The following is a 26489-nucleotide window of genomic DNA, read 5'->3' as shown; positions in this document are numbered from 1 at the left end:
TTTGCTTAGAAGCAGGAAAGAATAACACAAACATTAAATGATACATGCTCCTTGAAAAACAAGCAAACACTTGGTCTTAAGAGACTTTGATGTGAGGATAATTTACAAGTGCAGGGAAAAGGACATTAGCTCCATCCTGTTCACTGTAACTAAGACAAAGGGGAGAAGGTACAGCTCTCAAAGACAGCTCAAACAGGTGCTTCTGCACAGGCACATGTTCATGTTACCCTGGATGTGAAGGTCCCTCTGTAATATGTACACCATTTACTCTGTATGTGTAACTATATTTACTTCTTTGCATGCTGTAATAGGACTTGGGGCCATCTTCCATTTGCAAGTTGTTATTTACTGCCTGAAATCTTCAGGATGCCTGGAATTTTACTTATAAGTCTGGAAGTACAAGTTATCTTGATGGTGCAGCTGAAAGGTAACTTGACAAGTAAGAGGTTGTGGTGGTTAAGACATGGACTCCAGGGTGAGAAGCAATGGAATCCTTTATTATGAGAAAATGCTCCCCTATATACTTTTGCAGTGGGAATAAGCAACTGGGATACAGAGAGTGTAAACAGCACTCACACCTGATCCTTGGCACATACACAGACCTTGGGTTCCCAGGATGTAGCCAATCATACACTGAACACAGGATAAACAGTGTTCTGATTTTTGTCAGCGTTCACAGTGCTGCTCACAGCAAGCCCTGGCTCTTAGCTGGTCATATTGTTTTGTCTACTTCTTTACAGATAGAGGAGGCCACTTTTCGTTTCCCCTTTTCTTTATTCTCCACAGGACGTTAAAGAAAAGATTGATAAGCCCGAGAACTCACTTGCAATTTGTGTGGCTCTTGGGAGAACAAGTCCTTAGACCTATCAAAGAACTGACTTGAACTTGTATTTACCAGCTGCTAACATGTGAGATCCCAGGGGAGGACATGACAGTGCATCCACCGGGGTGGGCACAACAGCAGTTGGACATGAAGGAGAGATTCACTTTTTGGTTAGTGAATTTCGCTGTTACATTCATATAGTGCATTTACATTTCATGTAAATAGAGATGATTGCTATTGCTAGTGAGCAGGACTGACTAGGCATTTTATTTTTTGTCAAATTAACTCCAGTTGTCCTATTGCTCTTTGATAATTAGAATATCAGTCTTTAAATGTCAATTTTTCAAGCAATGCCTTAATATTTTATCTCATATAAACATACTTCTTTCTCTGTCATTCATTTTCCCATAAGAACCCACGTATCAGAATATTTTGGTATCTATACTACATATAAGACAAACTGACAAAAAAAAATGGGTGCTACAAGATGCTGAAATATTTACAGATCTCCAAAGTGTAAGTCAGCAGCAGCTTACTTTGAAAAATGTCTTTATCAAATGATGTTTTGATGATGAAGAAATCTTAGGAGTCTTCTAAGTTTTATAAATTGCATGAGGGCAAATGCATTACACAATTTTAAAATAATTTCAACCACAAATAATTTGGGGATCATGAAGGTGACGATTCCAGAGTAGAATGCCTTCTAATGGGCAAGTAGGAATTGGTTCCTGCATGAGAGTGGGAGGCAATTGCTGATGTGTGATGGAAGCTGTATCATCCAGTATTATTGCAAATATAGTAATGCCATGTATATAAATATAATGAGAGAAGTTTGGAACTGATCATGAACCTCATTCAGAAAAGAAGCTAAGGCAATTTTTTTTAATATTACAGTAAATTAAGGGCATGGCATGTGAACTAGTTTTAAGTAGTGTAGTTCTTTAGTACATTGGCTTTTTCATGTCATGTTCCAAGGGTACTAAATTATGAAGATGAGGTAGTGCAGTAGTTGAAAGGTGAACATGCATTAAAATTATTTCTGGAAACAAATATCAGGAAATGTTATTTCCTTGAAATTAAACATTTTATCTATACAAACTATAACAAAGTGCCTTTTTATTATTTGAGGAATCCATATTAATTTTAAAAACATATTTCATAGGGCATCTCTGTGTCATGAATGCTTGAGTAGGTACAGGTAGTTTTTGGGACGTCTTCCTTCTCAAGCAAAAACAGAGGAAAATTACCAGAACTTGGTATCATCTTCTCAATGGGAGAACACTGCACTGCTAGCATAGCTAAATCCAAAGGAAGCCAGCCCAGGTGTTTCTGTCTGTGGGAGGAATTTAGGGTGAGAAAAATCTCCAAACAGGACAGCAAAGAAGGATCTCAGTTTCTGTGTCCAAAGAGCTCTTGGCCTTTTTGTCCTCTCTGTGCATAAGAATGCTGCCACTGAAGACACACACAACCTACTTCTTAGAAGTCACTGACTGTTCTCACCTATCAGTAACTATTAACCTGGGTTACATCTGAAGCAGCAATAATTGCTGTAGCCACTGCTAGTTCCTTGAGATGTGTTATCACATACCTATTCACAGTTTGGAAGACAGGTTTTAGCCTGTAACTCAAGCCACCCTTTTTGATATCCAGCAAAGTTTTCATTCCTCATGTCTGTGAAGAAGTTACCATCTTCTACCCTTAGATTGGTATTTATTTTGCAGTGAAGTGCAAACAATTAATTCAGGTACCTGAGGCTTGGCATTTGGATAAGATTTCAGATGGCTATTTAATTTATCATTCAGTGCAGTCCACTGTGGGGAAAGGTGTCTGCTCTAGACTCATAGCTCTGGAAAAGAGCTATCACACTTGTAAAACAGATGAAGTCAGTTAGCCCAGGGACAGTGCAGTGTCTTCTGCTGATGAATATAACAGAGAGGGATGCAAAATGATGCTCTTTAGTGATTTTTTTTTTTTTTTAACTGGTGAAGTGATATTTTGTGAAATGAAACATTATGGAGCCAATACTGGAAGCTGAATGTTTAAACTGTTTTGCCTCTTCAGGTTGTTTTACAACTCTTGCAATTACCATGACATTCAAATATGCACAGACTCCTATAGATTAATTATTTTATTTGCCTCACTACTCTACTGGTCATAATTTAGCTAGATGAGAACTTAGGAAAAATTACCCAAGAGATGTGTTTTGTGTTTTTTTTTTTTCTAAATGTTTAGCAATTTCAAATTGCTTTCACAAATAAAACCAGTTGTCCTCTTTCCCTTCAGGCTTAAAAGCTATGTAAATGGTTGATAATATTCTATTGGAGCAGCCGATGACTCAGATTCTCAAGTGCAGATTTCACTGGCCTTTGCTCCTCACCAGTATTGCAATAACACAAATTGTCAGCCTATTTAGATGAGAAACAAGTAACAGCCAAGGCCAGATTCTCGCTTTTCTACCTCTCACTTCATAATGGCATAATGAGATTCTGGCCAAACCACTGGGTGCCATGCAGCATTCAATCTGCAGTGTACTCTGAAAAGGCTGATGTGAGTTACTAAACACAGTCATTAGCCCCTATTTGCATAAGGTTACTGGAAATTGTTCCCACATCTCTCAGCTGGTTGTGCTGCTGCACTGGGACATGTCCTTTCCAAGCGAGTGACGCACTTGCTCTGCACTCTGATACATGCAAGTGACTTTACCTTGCAGGGTTTGAATATACACCTTCAGTTTGCTGAAGAGGTTCTGATGTGACTGGCCATAAGGAAAAACGAATCTTCCTGTGAACTTCCTTAAAAACACAGTTAAGAGGGCCAGGGTGGTCCTTAACTCCTGCCAGCTCTACAAAGCCAGCACTCATGAGCAGAGCAACAGGAGAGCCTTTGGCAGAAGGGCAGGTCCCCATGCTTGTGTCTGATCTGTGTTCTTGGATCAGAAGAACTGCATGAAGTTTCCTCAGACCAGAAGAGGAGCAGGTGCAGGAGGAGACTATTGCCTTCATTTGGTGTCATCTTCTGCCATTTTTTTTTTTCAGCCAGATTTTGAGATACGCCCAAAATTAAGTGACCAAACCTTAATATTAATTTACTTGCATTGATAAACACATTTAAGAGATGTAAGTAGCTTATGAGCCCATGGCCAGAGAGTGTTGTACATTACAAGCCACAGTTATAAGCAGCCTTTTGGTCTGCTGACCTTTGTAATAATCCCTAACAGGGAATATTATTTTAAAGCATCTACCCTGTTACTTGCCGAAGTTGTATGTCATATTTTCAAGTGTGATTTGGTTAAGTAGGACCACTACAAATAGTAATTCTTTATAGGGTTGTCAGCTTTGAGATCTTACAAAGTAAGGAGCCTTTTCCTGGGCTCTGAGTGTGTGATCCACCTGTTAGTAGCTGTATTACTAGTGTCATGTTACTGTACCTGGTCCTGATCTTGCGTTATGGTGATGCTTGTTATATGGTCTCAGTAGGAGAAGAGAGCCTCTTCTTTGGCTCTGGGCATATGATCACCCTGCGACTTGTGGTGTTCTTCTTGTGCCCCTAGTTAGCTGGCACAAGCACCCATCCATCACAAGTTAACAACTGGGAACGCAGATTGTCTGTCTGTCTGTAATTGAGAGAAGACTTTTAACATGTCTTGCAGCTGTTTCTTGAGAGCAGGCATTATAGGAACTTGATTGGGACCAGAGTTCAATGTATAAAGACTTTCTTTGGCAAATTATCTGCAATAGCAAGAAGGCAGAATGGAGGGATGTTGCTTGTTCACGGATAGATCTTTCTCCCCTGCCAAGCACATGCCTTACAAAGTTTAGTCAATGGATGGCACTGCTGACTTTACACAGCTGGGCTAGTTTTGGGAGCTGGCTTGTGCAATGCTTTTACGACTCACTGTTCAGTTTAAACTGTGTCTGAAAACTTGCTGTTGCAAAATGGTTACTTCAGTAGTAGTCATGCAGCCAATTCCCCTGGAGCAAAGAGGGAGGAGATGTTGTGGGGCATTGAGAAGCTCTAGTAGGGAAACATAACTGAGTCCTCAGCCAGTCCTCAGTCATCACTCCCTAGTTCTCATTAGCTCAACCTGCTTGGGCTCTGAGATAACCAGAAGTCATGTAACTGTTCTGTGCTGAGCTAATGAGCTCTGCTGAGGAAAAACTGTATTAATTCAGGCCCAAGGCCATGTTAATGTGGTTACCTGACTTCCTCATAAAACTTGGAGCCTCTGCCAAGTATAAGCATATCTACTGAGAATATGGATAGATATTGAATAAATTGCTGAATGTTTTTTGTATTGTTGCAGAAGGTTCTTCACTTGTTCTTTAGATGTGCATCCAGTTGACAAAATATTAATTCAAGAATCATTGTATAAAACCTACTACTGTAGCCAACAGGAGAGAAGAGCAAGGAAATATAGCAATGTGAATTTAAATGAAGAATCAGAGAGGAGAGCTGAAAAATTAAAACTAATAAGGATCTTGTGCAAAGTTTATTAAGATTCAAAGAAAAGAAGAAACAGAAAAAATGAATGAAAAATATTAGATTCTAATTCCAGAAGCCTGGATGAGTTTTAAAAAATAACCTGATTCCAAAAGCTCCTGAAGAAACTCAGCCTGATAACACTGCTTAGCAGGATGCAATTAAGTGAATAGTGTTGCAATAGCATAAAAGTGACATAAAGATTGATCTGTGCCTTAATTACCAGTCTGCTGTAACAGCAGTTTCAGTCCTGTGGAAACCCCAGGTGGTTTCCATGGTACATCATCCCCCACATACTAACAGATCACTTGTCTTCTAAAAATACTTTCAAGATAATTAAGAAAAATAATAAATCAGTAGACCATTTTACTTCTAACTGGGGGTCAGAAATATTGAATCCTTGAAAATCTAAAGGTTTTGCTAATAATCAGAAACAATCATCATCTTACAGAGCTACCTGCTTTGTTCTTGTTGTTTCTGACTTTTAATGGATGCAACATGCACCACAGATAACCAAGAGATGATTGGTTTGGGGAAGCTGCTCTGTTGTCAAAATGGAACTTAATTTTTCTGGCCTGAAAAGAAGGTATTTTTCATCTTTAGTGTTCTAAAACTTTATTTTACCGAAGATCAGAAAAGCCTTCAGGTGCCTTTGGCAGGACTGGAGGCAGAGGAATTGTACTGGAGGAAAAGGTCTAACAATATACATTGTTTGCTAAAAACTTGACTGGGTTGAGCAGGTCTGCTTTGTACTGACTCATGAAGCAAACAGACATCAGTGTTTATCAATTGCTGGTAACTGTCCATTTGAATTCAGCTTTTTGATGCAGGCTTTGGAGTTTGGCATTGTTCCTGGAAAATGCTTGAACACACAAACACTAGGCATGTGGTTGTAAGCAGTTTCCATGGGAATAGTATTTGAAGCTATTTAAGAATGAAAGAAAAATGAACACATCTGTTGAATGTTTTTATGCCAAAATAATTGATGATAAAAGATAGTGTGAAGCAGTTCACAAACAGAGACAATGGTGCATGGAGATGTTTAGTTCTGCTTTGTTAGAGGTGAAGTAGTTGTATGTATTTGTTACAGGCAAACACTGTGCAGACAGAAGTTACAGCAACACTTATAATTCTGCTCTATCTTACTTGATGAGCTGATGAGCACTGCAGTTTTTCCTAAGCCAATATTTAATATTCATATCTAATTCTCAATGAACAGAAGAGCTCGGGCTTAGTTCAGATTATTTCCTTCACGGTTGCTCCCGTGCAGTAACATCATCAGTGCTGGGTCTGAATAAACTAACAGAAATGAGGAATGTTAATTATGACCCAGGTTAGCCAGCTGTTACTGTTAGTGACAGTGTCATCCAGCTGTGATACCTGAATAGACTTTCTCACATGCCATTGGCAGTCATTAATTTTTAGGAGCTGATAGACCCAAGATCAATAACCTACCTAATGTATTTTCTGACCCACGTACGAGCAACCTTACATGTGTGAGAGTGGAAAGAAATAGTCTTGAGTCTATGATACCCCATTCTCTTACAGCTCTTTCCCGTGGAATAGGATGCTCCCCCAAGGCATCACAGGGTCCAGGACTGCCTCTGCAGAGATGCAGCTTTGGCTGTACCCAGCCACAGAGACAGCATCTCCTGCCTGCTTATTTGAACTGTTCTACATTGAGCACCATCATCAAGCTGGAACTGGGCCAGGGAAAACTCACTCGTTTCTGAAAGCTTCCCTTTTATGATGGAACAGGTATAAAAATATGACCCAAGCTTGAAGAACATGCTAACGTTTGCCTTGGTACATGTTGCCAAGCAAGACAATTAGGGCCTGACCTTGTGGCAAACTCAGCATGTGCTGTAAGAGAGGCTTTAAAAACCTTGAGACTTTTCAAATCTTTATTTAGAGGAATGAGAAGAAGTTCACAGGATGTACTTTGGTGGGCAATATTAATAAAACTGAAATTCTAAGCTCTGTATTCATGCTTGGCAATTTATTTTTTTAAAATTATGTAAAATCCTAGCTAGAAAAATGGTATTGATCTAGGTTAACAATAGGAACTCTTACATAAGCCACTGGAGCTTAAAAAAAAAAGCCCAAAAATAATTTCCTGAAAACTTCTAAGTGGAGCTAACCAAAGATCAAAATTGGAATAATTTTCTCCTGCAGGTACATTATGTTTAACTTGTTATCAACACCTGAACAGCATTTCTGAGGCAGCAACCATATATGTTCACAAATTAGGACCTGTATCGCATACATGTATTTTTGTAGGTAGAAATGCTGCAAATGAAGGAAAGAACCTTTCTTATTACGAAAAACACTGAATGATAATTTAAAAACCCCACCTTGTCCAGCTTTTTATTGACCTGCTGCAGACTACCAGATACCAACTTTCTGTTTTTGTTTTGCAGTTGGAGCACTTGCATATTATTTGGGTACTAGAATGTTCAGCATGGAAGGTATGTGCTCTCAGACAGATGTTTCATTCTATCTCAGAAGAATCTGGTGACTTTTTGCACACAGCTTAAAGCAGTATTTAGAGCTTTCTAAGAAAAACAAACTATACTTGTCCACTGCTGTAAAGTAGTTTGGACTTGGTTGCTTTCTTATTAATATGAATTTTTATTCTTATTTCAAAAAACAAGTTGGCTTTAGAATGTGCACTCTGGGCTGTTTATAGTGCTGAGCTGCTTTCAACCTGCTGCTTCAACATGAGGATGTGGGGCAGTTTCTTGCTGGCAAGCTGCTTCAGAGAAGCAATTCAAGATGCAGATCCTTAACTTTAATGATCTGGTAATAGCTGGGCCTCAGAAGCCTGACTGTGCCTTCAGGCTTGCAACTCAAGGCTCTGTGGAAGGCAGCTGCCACCTTCATACTGTGTTTTATCCATTGAAGTTCTGGCTTAGTACATGTAAACTCTTGTTACCACCGGGCCCAGAAGGTAAGGGAGAAAAACATCAATTTCCTTTAAAATTCGCTGGAGTTTAACTTTAGGAAATAGAGTTGATGAGTCAATTATCAGATAATCTGTGTTTAGTTGAAAATATTTAAATATAGGGAGTTTAAGACAAAAAAACCAATCTCCTAGAACAGAGAGAACTTCACATAGAAATGAGCAAAGTATTTTAAGTCAATAGAACAATTTCATCTTTTAAAAAAAACCTGGGTGCTTTTGAGCTGCTCAGTGAAAGCAAAGCAGAAGGAAATCTGATTTACCATGCATTTACACTGGCTTTCCAGCCCATTCTTTGTTAATGGAGTGCAGAGTAGCAGGCTGTGGCTGGTATATCTGGCTGTTAGTTTTAACTTAACTTTTCCTCTTTTTCCCTTTTAAAAATAGTAATTATAGAATGAACATTTTATTGGATTTGTTTTAATGTTTAAAGTGAGCAGATTCTCACTTGACACGGCTTGACATCTATTGATTTTAAGTTTTGTTTCTGCTTCATCAGCTGTATCCTTATTAAAATGACACAAACGATCTTCTGATATTTGATGTTAGAATTTAAGTTTTCAAAAATCTCTTGGGTTTTAACATTCAATAAACTAAAAAGCAGAGAGATCTTGTAGCCTGAGTGCTGAGGGCAGTTAGCAACATCTGTGGACTGGTATGACAGTTTTAACTGGAAATAACTAGACTTTATGTGGTGCTGAAACTGACATTTATTTTTCAAGGATTTCTCACTAATAAGGTTTTACTTTCTTTCCCTTTCGGCTTTAAATAGAAATGTTTTATTTAATTGATTTTTCAGCTTTCCCATCCTGGCAGAAATCAGACAGCCACCCATTTATAATGGAATAAGTAAAAGAAAAAAGTGGTTTGCATGTTGATATTCTGTGCACCTAAAATGTTTTGAGAGAGTAAACAAGTTGAGTGTCTGATTCTGTAACGTTCTTCACAGCAAAGCTCACAGTAAGTCCCAGCTTTTCCATGAAGATGTCATGGTCTTACAGAGTATTAATACATACATAATTTCTTCATTTTGCATAGCTGACATTAACAGATGGTAAGTTTCATGTTTCACTTGAGGTATCTGAATGACAATGTAGCCTCTAAAGTGTTCTTGAAACTACTTATACTTCCTATCCTTATGTAACGATGAAGGTAATTCTTATAATATTAGTTTTTTTTTTATCTGTAAAGGAATATATTAATTAAAAATGTATTTTTTTTGAAAAATCAGTGATTATTGTAATATAATGCTCTCTTTCAGGAACCTGACATCTCTCCTACATATTCTGAATTACCCTCAATCTCAAGTTAAATATTACTGTTGAATTTTCCCTTGTATCACTTGCAGATAATTTCTTTCTTTGTCTATTGTGCTTGATTTTCATCTTGCATTGAGGAAACCTGGCTCTAGCTCTCCAAGGGTGGCTACCCTGGTACAGAACATAAACATAGTTGCTAAGTGACTCAGTGCTGCAGTCAGTATTAGCACAGAGCACTGGGCATCCTGTTATTTCAGTCACATAAATAACTCTGCAGCCCTCTAATGATACAGTGTATTACCATAGAATTGCATAGCGAATTTAGCAGTGAGGCTAAATTAATGCCTTAATGTAGAGATCTAAAGAATGCACTAGTCTTTTATGTTGTGTTTCCCTCAGTTAATCTGGAAGGTAGACAAACAGCTTGTGATTATAATGGTGTAATTTTTCTCTGTCCAGTTTCAAGTGTTAGAAAAAGCTGCAGCCAGACATAGTCGTCACTCTCTTCTTTTCCACCAGGTGGGGAAGCACACCAGCGTGACTGGGAGGAAAGAGAGCTAAATAATAAGCAACACTGATTATTGCCAACACTTAATAGCCTTTCCCACTTAAAGTTCTGAAAGTACTTTTTAAAGAGGAGTAAAACCTTTAACCCTCTTTTATAGATGAAGAAGCAAAGCTAAGCAGCTTTCTCAAGATACCCTATAGAGTTGTAGTAAAGACAGTGAATCATCCTGCAGTGAATGAGACTAGAAACACCAGCACAGGAAAACTGACAAATCATAATCCTGCATGGATTTACAGTGAATGAAAACACATCTCATGAGCACTTCTCAAACTGAGATGCCTAATTTATGCCCAGTTAGGTGGCTGTACACGATTTACTTTTGCCATTTGAATTGTGGGCAGAGATTGTACCCACTGAAAGTGTCCTTCTCCATATTGTCTGATAAACCAGGTGGGTGTTGGAGGCTTATTGAAATTAAGGGGTGAAAGCTGGACTGAAGACAAATCACACTGGCAGAAGCAGGCAGATAGAAGGTATCTCTGGTTATGTTAACCCTTCAGCTGCAAGTGCAGAGTCGTTTGCACCAGCTTCTTCTGAGCTGGCAGGACGTGATGCTACCTGAATGCTCGTGCTTGGTCAGGGCTTATCAGCTAAAACACAGCATGATGCCAGTGAGAGTGCTGTGGCAGCTCTGTACAGAGGGCATCTCTGTGAGCTGTCCACTTGCAGTATGGCAGATCCTCAGGACAGTACTCTCCACAGGGAGCTCACAGGTTTACGAATCAAAGTTCTCTTCCATGTTTCACTGTCTTGAGAGAAATGCTTGACCTCAGTTATCTCAGTTTACTTAGATGTAGGATAGATTTTACAATAACCACTTAGCAAAGCACAGCTGGATAGCTTAAGGATTAAGTGAATGATTGAGTGATACCTGAAGCAACAGATAATCCATTAAAAATGTCTTATTTTGAAGTATATTCCTGCCTTTTGATATAGGTTGGCTCAAACTTTACAAGCCTAGCTCTGGGAAATCTGATTTAACCCTACTCTCAGACTTTCTGAATGTGTCCTGTTTACTGAAGGCCTGAATCCTTTTAGCATCCATCAGCATTCTTGTCTGAATCTTGCCTTCTGCAGAGATTTCAGCAACTGAGAACATGATAGTTAGAGCACGATAGTTTTAGGTCGTATCAAGATGAGCTCTGTACTTTCAATCTATTACAATATTTGATCTTTCTGACCCCAAATCAAAGCTAGTTTCTGAATCATTGCCATGGTGATGCACAACACAGCATATTGTTGCCAGTGCTTTTAGAGCTTTATTGCTTTTACTGCTTTTGAGCTGAAGAAAAAAATTTATATGAGTACATTATGTTGGAGATTGACTTACGGTGGGATGCTATATCAACACTTAATAGAATCTCTAAAATTGCATCAACATGAGTTACCAGAAAATTAAAAATACCTAAGTATCTAGAGCTGCAAACATAGACATTAGTGTACGAGTACAACCTAGCCTCTCCAACCAAAGCACTGAGGGAAGAAATGTTTGCTAGCAAATTGAGTTATTGTTTCTGAAAATTATCAGCTATCTAGCTTCTGGGTAAGCTTTCAATATTACCTATTCCTAAGAAACTTCTTTGGATTCACAGAGTGCCTACTGTTGTGAAGCTAATAGATGTATTTTTGATGAAAACATTTTTCCATTTGAATTGTCAGGGCAGTAACATACAGTCATACCCAGATAAGATACTTTAAATTCTAGGCTTAGTTCAGCTGAATTGCTTCATTCAGAATCTGGTATGTACATTGGCTTAATTATTTTTGGGACTTTTTTTTTCTGTGGTGATGATTTTATGTGATGATCAGATTGTGATGTTTATTTTGTATGTATGGTAAATTCATCTTAGGTCTGATGAATATATTTCTCTGCTCTTCTTCCCAGCTCTTTAAAAATATGCAGGATTTCCTTTATTGCTTTTTAGAACACCCTTTTTTAAACATCATGTTCTGTAGATTCAATTCCAATTTACCTGAAAACCATAAAGTGGGTGTTTGATATGAAATCCTAACAGTATTCAGGATTCAGCAGGAATCTTAAACCATTAACAGGTAGTTCAGACTCCACTCAGTGCAAATGACTGACAGAGCCCATTTGTTTTCCTAGATTAAGCAAGAGTCTTGATGTTCTACTGCCAAGATGTGCAACAATTGGCTGATCTCCCTTGAATCTGTGTCCTCTCTGATTTAGGCTGATAAAAGTGCAGTCAATACTATATAATTCACCTTCTATATAATTAATTGTAACATATTTTGTCATTTCATCTTACAACTCATTAATGAGAATAGAACCATTCAATTTGCATACATAAATGACTAGGCATTTATGTTAACTGGATTGTTAGAAACATCAGTATTGCTTGAAAATAGGTCTAATTATATACTGCTTCAGATACTGGGCATGATATTTGTTTGAATTGTAATGTGGCTAAATTATTATTTTGCTTAAGCTGATGAGTTCATTCTCATTTGTCCCTATTTATCTCCTTCATTCTGCTTGGTTTCATTGAGAAACCTTTTAAATCTACACAGCTGTCCCCTTCTGAGAAGCCTCCTCCTGAATTTCCAGCAATAAGGTGCTATTCTTCACAAGGGCAGAGTTATTGTAAAATGCAAGAGAGGAAGAGAATGTGACAGGATATTTTAAGTCATAGGACTGAACTTCCTTAGTGAATTTGGGCATTAGTCAAGAAGTTTTGCAGACATGGTTGAGGGAGTGGGACAGCAGTTGTACAGAGCTGCTCTTCGGGCCATATAGGGCTTCACGTGCTATTACCTGGAGGTAGGTTACCAGAGATAGTGCTGGGTGTTCTACATGTGATAGTACTGCAGATTTTAAGGACAGTGGCTTTACCTGTTACTGTTGTTATGCTGAGTTGGTACTACTCTGTTTTGTACTGCCAACCAAATGCTTCAAACCTTGTTGATTGCTTCTGAGGTTTGGCAGAGTTCCCCTCTTTCTGGCTGTGATGTCTGGAGCACACACTCCAGATGTATTACAGAAAAGTGACATAGCTACATGGGCTTTCCCTTCCATACTCCATGTCTGACCTTTGCACATGCAGTTTGTTTCTGGGTTCTCCTTGATTGCAAGCTGTGCTCTAGCTCTAGTTCCACATCCCTTTGCGTTTTGAATACAATGCAGAGTAATTTAATTAAGGGTGCCCTGAGGGAAAAAGAGCTGCAGCAGCCAGGGGACAGCACACAGAACATTAGTGGCATCTAAACAATCAATTGTATTGCAAAAACATTAACAGAAACTGTGACAAGTTGGTAAAAAGACAGTTTACACAAATACACATGGATCTCATGTTATGCTCAGAATCAGGACGCAGCACATTATTTGATGGACTATTGCAGCAGGCAGTGAGAGTGCTGTATTTTTGTGTATTGCTTCTTTTTTCTAACAGAGCCATGGCAATTAATGTAACTGATTTTTCTCGCCTCATTAATAATTCAAAATATGTAAACAGTATCTGGCATTGGTTTTGGAGGCTTTGCTAGAAACTTTCACAGCAGGAGTGGTTAGCTCAGTAAGAGAAAAAGAATGGTCTGGTCATTTCTGTGTGAGTTTAGAAACTGCAGGGCTCCTATAGAAGAATCTGCAGTCCTATTTAGGGACCTGATTTTCCTCACGTTGTACAAGGAGCTTTGCTCCCTTGCCAGCAGTGGCCAGCATCTTGGATGCATAGCCCTTGAAGGAAACCTCAGGTAAAATGCCCAGAAGATGTGTACATGTGTTCCACCTCTTTTCTTAAGACATTTATCTCTGTGAGTGACACAGAGTAGTGGGTCACAGGATTAAAAAGTCTCTATTTTACTGCTTTGTTTTTCTCATAAAACTTCCTAATTCCCTGAGGCTTTTAAAGGGAGAAAGAAATATCTTGACCTTGGTTTCAAAGAGACAGAAAATCAAAGGTCCACATACTTCTCCTCACACTTGCTGTGGCAGTAGCAGGGCAACTATATTTGCACTGATGTTAGTGGAAAGAAGCCTACTTCAGAGTTTTCCCATTGCAATGAGACTTTTGAGACTAGTGAAGTACTTAAATTATTTTGCAAGTTAAGTACTGCATGGTGTTTCAGGAACCGGCTTAAAAACTGATAAATCCAAACTCATTCAAATGTTAATGGCACTGAACTACATACTGGGCTAATTGCAAAGCTTTTAGTTATGTTGGTTGGCCATGCACTCCTTACCGCCCAGGAGTCCCAAATTACATATAATGGAAAAAAATCAAGCATTACATGATTACTGCAATGGCTTAGATTGCAGTCAGCCATAACATCCACGTCATCTGCACAGGAAACAAAAAGCTTTATTGTCTGGAAATTTTCCATTCATCCAAAAGATATTGGGAGCACCTAGCTCTTGACTTTTACATGAAAAATTATCGATCATTTGATGCTGCAAAAAAGAAAAAGGGGTTTTTCTTAGAATGTATTTGTTGTTCTGAAAGACATAAGGGAGATGCACTTAAGTAGATTAGTGAGTAAAAAGCCTGAGAAAAAGAAAAGAAATTCCTTCATTTTTGTGGATAACATTTTAAGTACCATGTCTTGATACAGTAAAGTGATGCACTGTAGTGTCTTTTTATGGTGAGGGGGCTTGTCATTGGAAAAGAACAGAGACAAGGACTCAAATCTTTGCTGTTTGAAGAAAGTACAGGAAATGTACAAGTAGCATCAACCAAGAGTAAAAGCTGCACAAAAAAATGACTGATGAGTATAAGAAATTCTGATGCATTGAAAATGTCTTTGTTCTTTTTCATTCTCCACAGACACTTCCTTCAACCTACTTGGCAATCAACTTGCAAGCAGTACAGTTTTATTCTGGGAAAGCAGTTGCAGATACATGCATTTTATCAGCAGAGTTCAGAACAGGCTATGGGGAAATGGGCCATCTGTACTGCTCTTGTGCCTTCTAGCTGGTCCCACTCCCTCTGATCAGAGAGAGGGCTCTTCTCCCAGTGAAGCTTCCAGAAGCAGCCAGCAAACTGAGGCCTCTGGAAAGCATACTGGCAGGTTTTGGGAGTGGTGACATTTTCAGTAGTGAACTTGCTGTTTGGATGCTCTTTTGAAAAACCTGGCTCAGCAAAGTTTAAATGGAAAGACTCTCAATATTACAGTGTCACCAGGGTTGAATCGTGGCAGCCTAGTTTTATTTCTCTCTCTCTAAACTCTCACTCCAGCCTTTTGCTCTCTTGGAGTTTCACGGATGCAGGTTCTTAAATGATGTTACCACTGGGGCCTGACTTGTTCATAGGTGGAGTTTATTTTTGTTCCAGGAAATTGCTGTGCTGCTTGGTGTGGGTAGAGTGAGAAGGCAGAGAGCTGACTGCCTCTGTAGCAGTGTAGGTCAATCCCTAACTCAGGCAAAGGGGAGTTTGAGTCAGATTGAGTTTTCAGAAATGTCTTACTGAACAAGGCTCTTTGGCAATGGGATGGAGAGGCCCCTGACAGCAAGGTACCAGAGCACTGATCATGATAATTTTTCAAGAGAGGGGTTTTGATCATTAGGATTTTCCCCTCACTTAATAATTTGCCTTATTGGATTAAGTGACGTTCTTAAGCATTTTTGTTACTATTGTTGAAGGTTATTTGGAGGTCTGAAGGTGGGCAGTTTAATGAGTCAGGGCTTGAAGCATTTGATTAGATGGAATAGAAAAACCCCTGCCAGTATTTCACGGCATGGTGTCAAGAAAGCCTTAATTTTTTTTGTGCTTGACAGTAAGAGGTAATTTATTTGTAATTTGCCTTTTATTTTTTTTATAAGAAACTTCTCTAATTGTCATTTAATGTACACTGTTGCATGCAACTATCTTATTCCACTTGAGTGACTCTTCCTGTGGTGGTGTCTACCTGTTTAAAACTGAGTTTTTTGTCAAAGCCAGTCTTGTGATGTCTCCGTAACCTGCCTCCCTTGAAATAAATATTCAACCAAAATATATACATTTTGGTTATTATACCAAGATATCCACTTCCTGCTCGGTATTAAACTGTATTATTCCTAGAGTCTGGGCTGGAAATATGATTAATAACAAGTTCTGATACAGAAAATAGCAAATGAAGGCAGAGTAATAGTAATTTTTCATTTGAATTGCAGACAAATTGGCTATTTTGCAGTACTTGTCTATGGCAATTATATGTTGTTTTGCTTCCTAATGCTGATTTCCTTCCACAGTTTATTAGCATGAATGTCAGGGAAACACTAGCATATTGTTTTTGTCTATAAACACTTCTGGCCAGGTGGAGAAGGCAGCCCTGTCTGAACTGCTGATTATATCTATTAGAGTTCAGGCACCCCTGCAAGATAGTGCTTCTGCTGAGCAACTCTGTTCCTGCCTGTGGTGTGGCACAGCAACCTGCTCACCATATCACACTGCTCATAGTGGCCATCTGTGAACGGCCTGATTTGTGACAATCTGGGGACAAGGTGTGCAAACCTTCTGCAGATGTAGTGTGTACTGAAAACCAGATCATCCTTCTCTGGCTTGCACAAATCACCCCACTGAGCTTAAACTGCAGGTTTGTGCTCTGCCCTGGAGCTGCCCAGGCTGCTCGGAGGGTTTGTCTCTTCTGTTATTCCAACATAGGCTCTGGGGCTCTTCAGAAATGCTGACCTACTGAGTTAGGCTTGAAATCAAATTTTGGCTGGATTTGCGCAGGGGACACCTAGCAGTTCACATTTTATGTTGCTTATGGTCAAGATCCTATATTCTTCCAGGACTCGATGTTCCCAGCTCTCTGAAGAGATTTGCCCCCAGCATGCCTTTAAATACACAGAGGAAATAAGAGGAAGACAACAAACAAACAAATTGCTTTTGTTTTCAAATTTCTTCACTAAAACAGTTGTATTTTGTAGTTCCACAAGGTAAGATGATAAAAATTGAAACAGCAGTTGAATTAAGTTCACAGAGGACCTAGAGCAGAACTGTTGAGATTTAAGCTTCCCACAAGAAGAATCTTTCTAAGTAAGTTATAGATTGTGTTGTGCCAGTTTGTCTTAAAATCAGCATTGTATATCTGTGGATCTCATTAGTTTTTCACAATTTAATTCGAGCTAGCTAGATGCAAGACAGGCAGCAGAGAGCAGAGGCTGCCTAAATTCTTACTAAAAGGATACAAACAGGCAACACCTTCCTACATGCAAATAACAAACCTAACTGAAAAACCCAGGTAATTCCAGATTATCTATGCACTGTCAGTGACTGATTCAAAGTTCTCCTTCACAACGAAAATGAATATATGGCTTGTACATATACATGTATAAATGCATAGATAGAGATGTATATATACATATATAACTCATGATGATGGGAAAGTTCTTCACAAACTGCTATTTTTTTTCTGTGAGCTTCTAATTATACAATGTGAAAATGCAGATTTTAGCTTAGGCACCATAAATCTACAGCCAATCTGGGTCTGGTTACATAGATGCTGACACAATGGGCAAGGTGCTGTTGGATTCACAAAGTAAACAAAATTATTTTTGAAGATGAATTTATTATAACATTAACATGATCATGCTAAGCAATGTTTTCCAAACAAATCCATGTTTTGTAATGACAATTTCTCACTAAGATATGGTTTGTTTCCAGACTTTTCCTCCCCTACACAAATTACTTTTTGCTTTTAACACCTACTTATTATGCAGATGGCTTAATTATCTTATATTCATTGCTATATCAATGTGGGAACTATATTCTTTGTTAATTCTGTCTTTCCTTTGTTCAGAAAATCTGATTGCTCAGAGTTCTTTGATGTGGTTTTGACCATGGAAAACTTTCATCCACCGTTTACAGAGATGTCTTACTGTACTTACTTCTTCAGGAAAAGTGATGTTAAAACCTTGTGTTACATGTTCTGCTCTTGCCAGCTTCTGATAAAACAAGCAAGTGAGTAGAATATCAGTGAAATAATTTTCTAAATAACAATATTTGTGCATATGCCTAGGAAGATATTTGCCTTTCCTGATTAGTCATAATACAACAAATTGGGAGTAACTGTCACATTAGAAGTAAAGTATTACTTCAGTATATCAGAATAATTTTTAATTAAGAACTACCAAAGGGACAACCTTTAAGAAAGCAAAACACTGAACTGTCACATAGCTCCAGCTACCCCAGAAAATTTTGTTCCTTGCTCTGTCTCTTGGCTGTTATCATCTGGAAAACGCTATGCCCTGAACTAAATAGCCTCCCTGCCAAGCTTGCTAGCTTCAGTATTTGACATTAATTAAGAAATGGTCTCCTGCATCTTTTCCTATCTCTTTCCTAAGCTTTATAGAACCGTCAGAGGTGAAAACTTACAAGCAGCATGTTATGGTGTCTAAATAAAAAATCCTATTCTTTTAAGAGAGGGCAACAGCAACTTTTTAAGCTTTTCTCTATTTCATTCAAAACTTGGGAAGGTCAGGGTCTACAAATTTGGATAGAAATTCACTGTCTTTGCCTGAAATAAAGATAAAAGATAAAAAGTCTCCTTAGTTTCTCAAGCAAGTTATCTAAAAAATCATACTCCTCTATTTTTTTCCTGAATATAGAAGTTTGTGTGACCTCTTACCTTGACAAAATTAGTAATTAGATGAAAACATTTAGTGTGCTATGTTTAACAGTCCCTGGTAGCTGCCTCTGTAGCTGAAGAAGAAAGTTGTTTCTGCCTTAGAAGTGGTGAAGTAGTGGCCTAATTTGACTTTTCCAGGCAGTAAGAATCTCATCCTCTTTAGTGGCTGCTGAAGAGGACCTTCCTTGCCTGCAACATTTGGGAATACTCACTACCATGCAATAATGTGCCTAACAAGAGAAAAAGAGATAACTACACTTAGAGCTGTAGCTGCCCTGAGGTGCCCCTCACAGCTGTATGCTAATGGCAGAGGCAGCACTTGGTTTCTTAATGCACTTATTCTGAGTCACACGGGGATGCTCCAGCAGCTTGAAGCCCTATAGACCAAGACTCATGCAAAACTGTTAAGGTGTAATGTGAACCCCTAATGAAGGGAGTGCTAATGGGCTCTCACTGCCTTTTCTCATCACGGGAATTGACTGTTAGGCTGATTCTCCCAGCTGCACCTTTTCAGTGCTTTGATTATCACCTCAGTATCCTGGCCCTTTTGGGTAGGTTGCTTCAGCAGCTCAGCTTTTGAAGCTGGAGAAGTCCTGGTTGCAATTGCTGCCCGTGCAAAATGGGCCTGTAGTGAGGGAACAAGGTTGAATGGGAACATGTGTAATGGCAGGGGATGTGTAGTTGTTCTGCCTTTCTTACAGTTTTCTGCACCTCTGTGAAAATGTAAGTCTAAAGAAATGTTAATTTCCCAACATGTCAGTAGGTTTATCTGTGCTTTAATGTTAATTCAAGTTAAGTTAATGACTTTGAATAGCTGGAAGTGTTTCTGATTCAGTGTATGGGTGTTTTAAAAAAGTAAGCCTTCATCCTGTTAATTTAAACTATATTCATTTTTACATCAACTAATGCCTGGTTATAATATTTATGTTAATACAGAGTTGTCTCGAGTCCATCATGTTTGGCCTCTGGCTTGGGAGTCCAGTTGCAGCTTTTTCCCAGTGTGTGTCCTTAGAATAGTGGTGATTGTACCAATCAAGTGTTGGTTTATTATTATAGTGAATGAGGACTGTTCTGCATGTTCTATTTTTTTTTGTTTTTTTTAGAATTTAGAACCTCAAATTGCACCAGTTAGGCTCAAAGGTGAGTACTGATTGTGTTTGCTACTAATAGAGACAGTTTGAGCAGTAGAATAATGGATTTTCTAAGTAGATCTCACTTCAGCACTGCCTTCTTTCTTTGTAATCACAGGAGAGAAATAGCCTCAAATAAAACTTTTGTGTTTTTTCATAAACAAAGAAATAAAAAATGTAAAGTGAGACAAAAAAAAGTGAAAATTCATAACTTTTTTAGGATAGAAACTTATCTGTGGCACTGTGAACATTCATACCATCAAAATAGCAGATAATAAATAGATTTCCATCACCATCCCAGAACAAGGGGGTATATCCTTTTCTGGTGCAGAGTCATAAGTGGATAAGAAGAGTGAGTAGATCTACTTTTGTAACTAGTGATTTGAGAATTATGTGACTGTTGTATATGTTTATCTTAACTCTTAGAAGTCCTGGTTCAAGTCTTCCTGAGAAAGTATATTTTTCTGGACTTCTGCCCAGTAGCCAATATAGCATTGCACAAACAACAGTTTTCCAGTTTTCATGGTTTCTGTTTCAGAGACATTTCTAACTTGCCTACAATTTACAAGCCTCCCCATATCAGGCAGGTTTATGGCTAATTTGCATAGCACTGAGTTGGAGAGTGTGATGGAAATATGATTTTGGCTCAAATCAGCACTGAAGCCAACAGCAAGGTCTTGTGTTGGTGCCTTATCCTGTGATTTTAGGTTGACTCTAACAGGTGTGTATTATGAGAGTGATGAATGAGCATTGTCCTATGTTGCAACCTAAATTGCTTATGAAATATATAATAGCTGTGATGATGTTAAGGTGGTGGGTGATTACAGAAAGTGGATTTGAAGCAAGCTTCCTCGTGCTTGTTATTTCTGCAAAAATTAATTTTAAACAAGAAGAAAAAAAATGCTTGTTTTCCAAGCAGATGTAAAGCATCAGAAAGCTTTTCTCTTTAAAATGAAACTGGTGGAGTCTATTTCCTTCAGCAGTGTGAAGGTTGACTTGAGCTGTGATCCCATTATGAGGTAGCCTAGGAAAAAGAACACAATGAAATGTTCAGCTGTGATGCTGTGCTGCTCTCTGTAATGAGCATCCCCTGTGCAAATGGGCTTCACCTGCAGCTCTAGCCTTAAGAATCTGCTTTATCTTCCTTCCATAATGTCTCAGTCCATTTAATGTGTACTATTAATTGAAGCAGAGCTCTGTTTTAATCTTTTAAATTTTAACCTTAAAAAATGAGCAGAACAGCACTATCTGAGTGCTCTTCACAGACATCTATACGGGCAGCAGTTTTTGGTAGTCTTTGTAGTGTTCTTTGAAGGCTGTTTCTTTCCTCCACCTTCCATCTGAAAGCCTATTGAACATGAGCATTGTGTTATGGTGTGATAAAGTGTGGTATTTGTACTAATGGCCATACTGATGACTGGAAGTATGCAGAATTGTGTGCCTGAACTTTGTAATTTACCCATTAGGACAAATGTTTTCAATTATAAAATATTTAGACAGTTACTGATGTGGAAATTGCTTTATATTAAAGAGGCAGACCTGGCTGTAACTTGCAGAACATACTGTGTTGAGCTGATTTAGCTGGATAACTTGTTCTCCTGCAAATTCAAATATTTGTCTGAATATATGAGGGGTTTGTAAGAAGTCTTTGAGCAAATGATAATCCTACAGTGCTTGTGAACTGCCTGATTTTCTTACATCAAAACTAAATCAATAAACCCATATAAATGGCACCTTTAGATGAAAAGGATATTGTCTGAGGTTGCCATTTCTCATACTGCATGTCCCTTGTTCAGCCCAGCACTCGTACCAAGGAAGTAACATTTCTTTTTATGAACAGATTATGCATTAGCTCAATAGTAACAACTCTGAAAGTGTTCACTTTCACTGCAATTAAAACGGGCAGATTCTCAGCAGATAGAAATGTTACTCTGGTTACTAGCATGGGTTAAGGACTGCAGCCCTGCACTAGCACCTGTTGCTGCAATGTCTTTGTTCTGCTATATGTACACACCTATAGAGTGCACTGCTGGGAAATGGTACTGTTTTGAGAGGCTTCTGCTGATGTTCCAGTCCTTTTATGTCTCTTAGATGAGCCCTCAGCTCTGTCCCTGATGACTAAGAATGGCTGAACACCAGTTCCAGGACTCCCTTCTCATTGAAGCATTAAGATCTGTCACTCAGCAGCTGATTGCAGTAATATGTCCTTGGAGTGCCATCCTGTTCTTCCCTTCACTTCCATTTCACATCTGGAGCTATTAGTATTCATTCACTGCCTCCTGTTGTGGGGTTTGGTCCTGTGGAGACTTTCTTTCCCTTCCCATCACAGACAGGCTTGTGATGGTTGCCATCCTGGCTCAGTGCAGGAGACTGCACCATAGATTTCCAAATAGTGAGTTAAAGAATTGGGAATCTGAAACTGTGGCTGGACAAATCCATCCACCATCTGTCTCTCTTGATAACCTGTAGGGAGGACCCATATTTTCACTGGCTGGTGCCAGAAAGTTTGAGAAACCTTTGAGGGATTTTATGTATTCTTTTTCCATCATCTTTGTGTGCGGGATGGAGAAGTCTGGCTTTTTTTTGCTCATGTTTGTGTAGCTCTGTGGACAGCACGTAGGATTAGGAGTTTTTTGCCCAGTGTTAGACTCTGTTTCTAGTTTTGTGAACGATACCACTAGGACTGTGGTTTGACATGGCTTGGTGCTATGATAGAAGGAAACAGGATTCTCAGTGATGTCTTCAGTTTTTATTCAACAGAACTATGTTTTCCTTAAAGGCAAAGCACAGTATGAATCAGTCTCATCTAAAATCACTTTTAAAAAGAGAAATAAGTAGGACATCAGGCACAAGAAATACTAAAGACACAGTAACCTGAGGCAGAATATCATGGCAAACATAGCACTGACAACAGAGGGTTTTTTACAAGTAGGTACAGTCTTTCCACACCACGAAAGACCAGTTGTGTGCTTTCCTGTGCTGATTTGATTCAGTTCATCTTAATGCAGGTGCTGCAGCAGTAAGACAGGCTCAGCTAACAGTACAGATTTTAGTACTGCTGAATTGTAATTTGTGAGAGACAGATAAAGCTGAAAGCATTCAGGTTTAGGTTACTTGCCAGTTGTTCAGATTTTCTCTAGTATCTACCTGAAATGTGGGGTAGTTTTTCTCTTTCCCTGCTTTGCCACATGCTCCACAGTGACCTTAGTGTGTTTTGGTTTTGTTGTTTGTTTGTTTGTTTTTTAGTTTAGGTTTTAAATTTTTTCTTTAAATTAAAGGTAATGAAATTAGGTATGTATTGCAACAGTGGGAGAATAGGGAAGGTGGAAGTCCTGAGGATGGGGTTATGGGAGGAAATGAGAACTTGATTGGGGAATTTAGGGTGTGATCCGAGGGCAAGGGAAACAGGGACCATAAGGTTGGTTTGGACTGATGGGCAGAGCGTGGCTAGAGCACAGGGAGAGATGCTTTTTGGCCCCGTGAAAATTACACACTCCATAGGACTGAGAAGTTAGGTCACTACCTACATAGGCTGTAGGATGCTGAGAATAAAGCACAAACAGGGCCAGTATTTGCAAACTGTGGCACATGTCTTCCCTGTGGACAGTCAGAGCTGGGTTCTGGAGCCAGTAGCAGTGAAACACCAGCAGCCTGGGTCATACCAAAACTAGTGTGTGAATGCACAACTGGAGGCAGAGCAGGTTGGGAAGCTCTGGTATGGATAACTGTTCCTAAACTGACAGAGGGGAGCCTCAGAAATAACAACCTGGTGACTCCACTCAAATTAAAAGAAAAAAAAAGTTGTAAGGCAAATTTAATCTTTCAGATGTTTGAAAGCAATAGACAGCCCCAAGGGTTTTAGGTTACTGCCCCTCCTAAAAGTGAGATGCTAGAAAGGTTCTAAGTAGACTTTAGAATGGCTTAGAGATTTCTTACTCTGGGAGTCTGTGGTACTACCTGTACATTGTGTTATATACAAATGGTGTCAACTTTTGCTCAGTTACAATATGCTATTTGAAGGCCACTTGCATGGTTTATTCCTATAAAAAGCAGAGGCAAAGAATAAAGTATTGTAGCAGAAGCTGCAGGCTTTACATGCCACCAACTTGCACACAGAGTTTGAAAATTATTACAAACAGCAGGTTCCTTGTTTCCAACGCAGGATTGTCCATCCACTGAGCTCAGTGTAAAGCTCTTTAGAAAGAGACTGACACATGACACATTTCTTAAGGTATAAAAATAGTATTTGCCACACACATTTCTTCCAGGCATCTAACTTAGCCAAATTGATAGCTCTTCATTTCAAGAAGTTTTAATACAAAGCTGAATTAAACCATATACGTTTTAGCTATTCCTTGTGTTTGAATCTGTGTAGTCTTCAAAATTTTCTAGGGATGGGCTTCACTGGTGACAACTTATCAAAAACATTGTTGTGACTTATTAGCACAACAAATACTGCATCTATTGGTGCATTCCAGTTTAAAAAAAAAATTAAGAATTGGAGGATATAATCCTGCTGTATCACAATAAGTACTATAAATGCCTTCTTCATCTGAGCCACTTCTATCAGGCAGCTGTTTAAGTCACACTGTCACTGATACAAGAGCTGATCTCTTCACCTCACTGATTTCTACTTAGAGTATTTCAGTGCAAGAGCAATGTTTACTTTCACCCTTTACAGATTTTAGTTATGTTGCTTTACAGCAAGCAGCATAAATGTCAATCTTATTTTAAAAAAAGGTGGAGGCATGGGAGTAATTGTAGAGCAATGCTGTTAGCTGTTGGTGTTTTGATTTGTCTTGCAAGTGAATAGTTTTCCATACAGGTCACTAATGGAATCTTTTAGAAAACATTGATCTGTGGATAGTGGCACAGAGATAAAGCAACAGGTACAAATGAATGGCAGAGAGAATATTATTTCAGTCTCTTTAAGGTGGCATTCCCTCTCAGGATTAATTTTTCCAGTAAGTTTCTCAAGTTATTTTGTAAGCCACTCTGATTTTCCTCCTTTTATAACTATTTGAATAATTTCAAACCATTTAGTTGAATCTGGTTTTCATTTTGAAAAGTATGAATCAAGGCATCAAGTGAAAGGTTATTTTTTTCTTTCTTGTGCCCTTCCTTCAAACAGGGCTTTTGAAGTTGGGGCTGTTATGTATTTAGATACAAATATATATGCATACACCTGTTGTGTGTATCCTCTCTTCTCAACACAAAGCTAGATGTTTACAGCATGCACTGACCCACACTCATGCCATAACAACAACACACTATTTCTTTGAAAGTCTTTCTCATCTCCAGACTCCGGAAAGCATAAATAAGTGGATCGATGACTGAGTTGCACATGATCAAAACCAGATAGGTATTAAAGTGTGAAGTGTAGCAGGCACAGTAGGGATTCATTGGGCAAGAGATGATGAGAATGAGGTGAAGGAAGAAAGGTGCCCAGCAAACAATGAAGACCCCAAGTAATATGGTGATGGTGACAGCTCCCTTCATGCAGGTGCGCTGGTAGGGTGCCCCGTCCACCGGCAGGGCTGCGATCCGCTTCACGTGCAGGCGTGCAAACAGGAACATGTGAACATAAAGGGAGGCCATGAGAAAAAGCATGGTAAAGAACATGGTGATGAGACAGACAATGACAGTTTTGCTTTCTGAGTAGGCAATGAATATGATGCCACAGATGATACAAGCAATCCAAATGACCACAATCAGGGTTAAAGCTTTCTTCACAGTCATGATGCTGTGGTAACGGAGAGCATAGAAAATAGTTATGTACCTGTCAATGGCTATAACCAAGAGGTTGCAAATTGAGGCTACCAAAGATATACAAATCATCGAGTCAAAAACATTGTCCATATGCTGAATAAAGTGGTCATCAATGATCAGATAGCCGTTGCTCAGGATTGCAATCATTATAGTCTCCAAGGCATTGGACATGCTTACTAACATATCTGCCACAGCCAGGCTACAAAGGAAGAAATACATGGGAGAATGTAGGTTTCCATTCTTCAGCACTGCAAGAATGACAAGGATGTTTTCCAGTAGGCTGATGATCCCTAAAGTCAAGAAGACCTCGGCTTTTATGAAGACCTGCTCACAAAATCCGTTGTTGCTTCTGTTGCTCAGAATTGAGTCATTGAAGTCTTCAGTGACATTAAGCAGCACAGGCTGAAATGAAAATGCAAAGTATGTGGTGTTCATTGTCAGCAAAGGAGCTTAATTAACAAGTGGTTATGGACCTGATAGAGCACAGGCAAAGAAAAAAAAGTGGGGGAAAAGAGGAAAAGCAAAAGAAGTCCTTCCAAGCTGTTGCTGTGCTGGATGTAATCAAGCAGGACTTTTCTTTAGTCACTTTTACAAGTAGTAATATGAAAGAAAAAATAAAAATCCACGTTTATGGTGAGTTTTGTGTCAGTTAAAGGCTGCTCTTCTTTTCAAGAAAGTGAGCTTTAGATCTTGCAGATATCAAACAGTTTTCTCTGAAGGAAAAAAATCATCATTAGCACATTGCTGGTTCTAGATTTCCTGATGATTAAAAGCACGGAGTTTGCTCATCTGCTATCATCAGCTGGAGCCAGTGCAGTTCTGCTGTCAGCATGTTGCAGCTCAGTGAAGTACCTAGTGCTATTTCAGTGGCAAGAAAGGAAAAGAGAAGCAAAGGATTTTTAAATGCATGAAAGAAAAAAACAACTCCTACTTA

General features: G+C 38.8%; 2 protein-coding genes across 2 annotated transcripts in view; one reads left to right on the top strand and one right to left on the bottom strand.

Annotated features, from left to right (window-relative positions):
* The first annotated feature begins 791 nt into the window (after nt 1-791).
* LOC127391064 (formin-H-like) overlaps nt 792-26489 on the top strand; it is a 78379-nt gene continuing 52681 nt past the window's right edge. The window contains exons 1-2 of the mRNA XM_051633338.1: nt 792-993; nt 17829-17989. The gene's annotated coding sequence lies outside the window, so the exon portion shown is untranslated. The remainder of the gene's footprint in view (nt 994-17828; nt 17990-26489) is intronic.
* On the bottom strand, nt 24781-26136 carry MC3R (melanocortin 3 receptor). The gene has a single exon (XM_051633340.1). It carries the CDS (start codon nt 25988-25990, stop codon nt 25013-25015), a length of 978 nt encoding a protein of 325 aa, XP_051489300.1. The 5' UTR covers nt 25991-26136; the 3' UTR covers nt 24781-25012.

This window comes from Apus apus, chromosome 15 (assembly GCF_020740795.1).
Source record: "Apus apus isolate bApuApu2 chromosome 15, bApuApu2.pri.cur, whole genome shotgun sequence".
NCBI classification, from domain to species: Eukaryota; Metazoa; Chordata; class Aves; order Apodiformes; family Apodidae; genus Apus; species Apus apus.
The sequence above is the reverse complement of the archived record's forward strand: the minus strand, read 5'-3'. Positions and strand labels throughout refer to the sequence as shown.